The 5477-nt window shown below is 31.6% G+C and overlaps 1 protein-coding gene across 5 annotated transcripts in view; it reads right to left on the bottom strand.

Moving 5' to 3' along the window:
• LOC106870596 (serine/threonine-protein phosphatase 2A 56 kDa regulatory subunit delta isoform) overlaps positions 1 to 5477 on the bottom strand; it is a 120177-nt gene that overhangs the window by 7604 nt on the left and 107096 nt on the right. The window contains exon 16 of one of the 5 annotated variants that reach the window (XM_052973627.1): positions 2413 to 2454. The exons of 2 other annotated variants lie outside the window; for them this stretch is intronic. In XM_052973627.1, the coding sequence (XP_052829587.1) occupies positions 2452 to 2454 (3 nt within the window). In that variant the 3' untranslated portion in view covers positions 2413 to 2451. Of the gene's footprint in view, positions 1 to 2409; positions 5015 to 5477 lie in introns of those variants that run through there. 2 more of the 5 variants (XM_052973626.1, XM_052973628.1) reach the window with 2 other exon arrangements.

The raw sequence follows: 5477 nt of genomic DNA, 5'->3' as shown, positions 1-5477 counted from the left end.
TATATATATATATATATATACATATATACATACATATACATACATATATAATAATATAGATTTAATCAAGAGATTTGGTGAATAAAATTTGAAGAAAAGCAACAAAAATGTATTGGGTTATAGCAGTACGTACGTTTCGCACAAACTTCATTTATTTATGTAGTGAGAACACCAGATAAGAAGTGCTATGAAAATGTACTAGATTTTCATTGTACTTCTTATGTGGTATTCTCACTACATAAATAAATGAAGTTTGTGCGAAACGTACGTACTGCTATAGCCTAATACATTTTTGTTGCTTTTCTTCAAAAATATACATACATATATATATATATAACGTATAAGTTAAATTATAAAACTGTTAATAAACAGCGAATAAAGAAAGAATTAGAGCACCAGGTAGGACAGTATTTCAGTTGTGTCCTGAACAAGAGAAGCAATAATTTACAAATAGTTAATAAAGAAAAAAAACAAAATATTTAGTCCATAAAGAATAATAAATACCAAGAATGAAAATTAGTAAATATATGTGTGTATGTATATATATATATATATATATATATATATATATATATATATATACATACACACATACACACACGATGTCTGATCAATAAGTATCCAGACTGTTGCCATAGTGACGAAGCTAAAGCATGCAGAGTGAAGTTGCTTCGCAAACATTGACCTTGAACTCTGCTGTGCATGTGCATTAAGTTTTAACATTCTACCACGCTTCTGTTGCTTACAGCAGTGCTTGGAAGGAAGGTGTGTAGTGTGTGATCGTCGCATTGACCATGACAGAGAAAGTTGTCACAGCAATACCTGCTCAGGGGCCTACTCAATGTTGCAGAAAGTGTATAGAGAGCGATGTACGAGTCGCATGCAAAAAATGTTGATATGACAAACGTTCTGGGAGACCCATAACCAGTTGAACAGAGAAAAACATCACAGATATACATGCAGCTGGGAGGGGAAATCGTTGAATCACCATCCATGAGTTATCAGAGGATGTGCAGATTAGTTATGGTTCAGTTCAATCCATTATCACTGAAGATTTGGGTATGAGATGCATGTCTGCCAAGTTTGTGCCAAAGCTGCTTTCAGCTGTTCTAGAATGATGAAAACTTTTTGAAAACTTTGCATAGGCCTCTGAGCAAGTATCACCAAGTTTTTGGTCAAATTTGGTGCAGATTCTCTGTCATGATCAATGCGATGATCACACATTACACACCTTCCTCCCAAGCACTGCTATAAACAGTGGAAGTGAACTAGAATGTTAAAACAGTATGCGTGCACACCAGAGTTCAAGGTCAATCTGTGCCAAGCGGCCTTACTTTGCGTGCTTTGGCTTTGTTACTATGGCAACAGTCCAGATGTTTATTGATCAGACCGTATATATATATATATATATATATATTTAAAGTACTGCAAGTTACCAAAACGATGAAAGAAGGAAACTTTAAAGCTATTAAGAAGTGTTTGGAAACAGAATAACAACAATAATGTGTGCAAAAAACAAATGAAACTGGGCTATGAATGATGTCATTGGATTTTAGGACATGTTTCAGTGTCATTATGCTTTATCAGCTATGGACACTGATTCAGTTATTTATACCCCACTAAGAACTACTGTTCTTATATGTAAACTGCAAATAATAAATTTGCTGGCCTAAACAAAGCTTTGCCTCACTTGAATTAATTAAAAGTCATTTATATTTAACACATTCATATACACTCAAATGTAGAAAAATCTTCCCAACAGAAACTGTTTCAAATTCTCCTTACAGGAACACGTGTATGAAAACACCCCAAACTGGGTTACAAATGACATCATAGGGCTTCCAAATATGAGTTTCTGCAGTCCTTGTGCTTCATCAGCCACTGGCGCTGAATCTTTCCACTATTTTAGTCATCACTGATTATTGTACTTTTAATATATTCCAGCTTAAAGTTGTGCACGCACCAGCAAATTTATTATTTGCCCTTTACATATAATATAAAGGAAAAGTCATTCTTAGTGAGCTAGGAACAACAGATTCAGTGTCTGAAGTTGATGAAGCATAATGACAGAGAAACTAAAGTCCTTATAACATCATTCATAGGCCAGCTTGTGTTTGTATATATGTTGTCTATAAAGGAGAATTCCTTCTCCAAGACAATTATCTCAGTAAAGTTTTTTTCCACATTTGAATGTACACAAGCATGCTAAATACACTTGTACACAGTTATATTTTAATCATTGCTACTTAACGTGGATTTAAATAATGAAAATTACTGTTTCCAATGTCACACCATATTTATTGATGATATTCTGCCTTTTGTGTTTATTGAAACAATTTTGAATGTTTTAGTTTATTATTATAGTTTATAAAAATCAACACATACTTTCTTCAGCAATGTGGAATCAATTACCTTTCTTATAAATTATTAAATTTATATCCACTTGGTATTTTACTGAAAAAATCTCGTCAAATAGAAATCAGAGAATAAAACAAAAGCAAAATGCAAAAACTTTATGAAAAGCACTAATTTCTAAACCTGCTCAAAGTAGAAAGTAAAGCTATATTTTCAAAATTGCTTGTAACTACAACTGCTAAACCATAATACAGTATATAAATACAGATAGAAAGGTCATACAATGATGACCAAACCAACTTTACTTCAAAGATAAAACAGGATTGTATACATTTGTCTTAATCAGTTAATAATCATTTACCTTTATACTATAGATTTACTCATGTAGAGCCAACTAAATTAAAATATACAATGAGAAAAGAGATGTTCTAGAAAGGGGCAAGTGCAGAGGCATCAATTCACTAAACAAAGCTATGGGACTGTAGACGGGTTTATAGAGCAGCTAGTTGGGAAAGAATTAACTTGGATGATATGCAGTTTGGATTTGTGCCAAAGTAAGGAACTGCCAGTGCCATATTAATAAAATATATACAGGAGATATTATTACTAACGAGCAAGCCATTGAACTTAAAATTCATTAACCTGGAGAAAGCCTTTGAAAGAATAACACAGACTGATCACTAAGGAAACTGAGTGCAGATGAGAATCTTGTGACACCCCTGCAGTACATGACGCAAGAGAAGTATGCTTAATCATATTTTTAAGCAAAATTTATTTAAGATGCTACTCTATCACATTAAGCAATAATTTTCTCTCTAATGTTTTTCAGAAATAAGAATGCAAAATACTTCATCTGTCTGTACAATAATGAAGTGGCTATGTGGTAAGAAGCTTGCTTCCCAACTACATGGTTCCAGATTCATTCCCTCTGTGTGGTACCTTGGGCAAGTGTCTTCTACTATAGCCTCAGGCCGACCAAAGCTTTGTGAGTAGATCTGGTAGATAGAACTGAATGAAACCTGTCACACACACACACACACACATTATATATATATATATATATATATATATATATATTTTTTTTTTAAAGTTTCAGCTTAGAGCTGCGGCCATGCTGATGCACCATATATATATATATATATATATATATATATGTACACATACGTGCATGCATGCTTATATGTGTGTGTCTTGCAAAAACCAAAACTTGACCAGAGTTTCCTCATAACAAATACTTACTCTCCATTACATTTTATTTTTAATCAATTTTAATTCCAGAATTACTCATTAAAATAAATGTTTTTTGCTCACTATGCCAGCTATGTTAGCACCCATATTACAGTTAGGTTTACATGAAGCTGGTATACCCAGGTATTCACCCATCATTAGTCATACATGGTATGGTTTTTTTCTCAAACTGATTTGTGGAGTTGAATGTATCTACTGACACAATCAACTAAGATAATATTACTTTTATGGATGTGACAATCCTAGATAATAATCTTAATTTTTTTATGCCAATCTATTTGAAACTGCTGTCTACTTCTATAAAAGTTCCAATTTATAGTGAACGTTTATGTTCCAAATACCAGCTTAATGATAACAAAGTTTACCAAATTCATTATTTCCAAAATGAATTGAAACGAAGGCAATGTAATTTCAACAGAAATATGAAAGAATTACAAAGAAGACAACAGTAGGAAAATTGGGAAAGAAAGCATTATAAAGAGTGATAGCTAGATAAATAAGGTAGGTGGGAGTGCAAGTCAGTCAACAGCTTGTGAGAAAGGATGTCAAGTGAAAAGAGTAAAATATAGTGGGATGATGGAGTGAGAGAAGAGACAGTGTTAAATGTGACAAAAGAAGAAGAGATGTACAGCACAACAATAAAGAGGAAGAAATAGGTAATGTGAGGCAAGAGAGAGAAAAACAAAACAATGTGAACTATATGTGTGAATCAATTAAAATAATGATGGGGAGTGAATGGAGGTACAAAGGATAAAGATGTCAAGGCTGAACAAAGAAAAAGTTTGAAGCAAAAACATGAATTTCTAAAAGTGGGCCGAAATAAATCCCATTATTTTTGACAGATATTACAACAAAAATTAATCAGTATCCTAATTTTCTCATCCTGCTGCTATTGGAATCAGTGAAAGTAATAGTGACAACTAAGCACTGCAGATACCACAAGCATACTGTAATCACTAGTAAATTGTAGCCACCAATAAATGAGGAAACTGGTGTCACTAAAATTGGAAAACCTATGATAAACTCATGATAGAAGAGGGGAAAAAATTTCAATAGCTTTTTTTTTTTTTTAAGTGGTGTAAACAAAGATATTAAAAAATGGTTTATTGTGAATGTCTTCAGTAATGTAACTTATTTTTAAATAATTAGTATTTCTCAAGACAAAGACAAATGATAAGGACACTTTTTTTTCACCAGCAACAAAAGATCAAAAGAACTAGATAATAAATACAAATAAAAATTTAACAAAACAACAACAAAACAGTCTACAAAGAAACATCTGAAATTAAATAATAAATGGATAAAACTAAGAAATCCAGCAAACTGCAGAAACCAGCTCTAACAAATGAAATGAGAAACAAAACTGAAACCAAGGAAATAGGCAAATATACAAGCCTTTTGTTCATAAGTCCTAGAGTTGCAGATTAAGAAAAAAGAAAAGAAAAATACGAAATGTGTGTATACTGTTTTTTCTATTATTTTTAAAGGCTTTCACTGTATGTGCATATACACACTTACATATACATGCCTAGTATTTTACAACTAACTTCAATGTATAACAAGCAACCTTCATGTCATACATAAATGATATCTGAATGCTTAAATGCTTGAGCAAATACACTAATAGTACTGTTATTATTTTATTTATTTACTTGGTTAATATATATAATCAATATCTAAAAAAACAAATACTTTCTGAGTCTGCAAATGCAAAAATACATATCATTATGGGATATTTATGAAACTATTAAATAACTAGCTTATACATGGTTGGTTCAATAAACACCTGACCTGCACTGAAATATATTGATATGTAATTTATAGCAGAAAAAGCCATATATATATATATATATATATATATATATATATATATA

This window comes from Octopus bimaculoides, chromosome 16 (genome assembly GCF_001194135.2).
Source record: "Octopus bimaculoides isolate UCB-OBI-ISO-001 chromosome 16, ASM119413v2, whole genome shotgun sequence".
NCBI lineage: Eukaryota > Metazoa > Mollusca > Cephalopoda > Octopoda > Octopodidae > Octopus > Octopus bimaculoides.
Note: the sequence above shows the minus strand (reverse complement) of the source record. Positions and strands in the feature narration are given on the sequence as shown.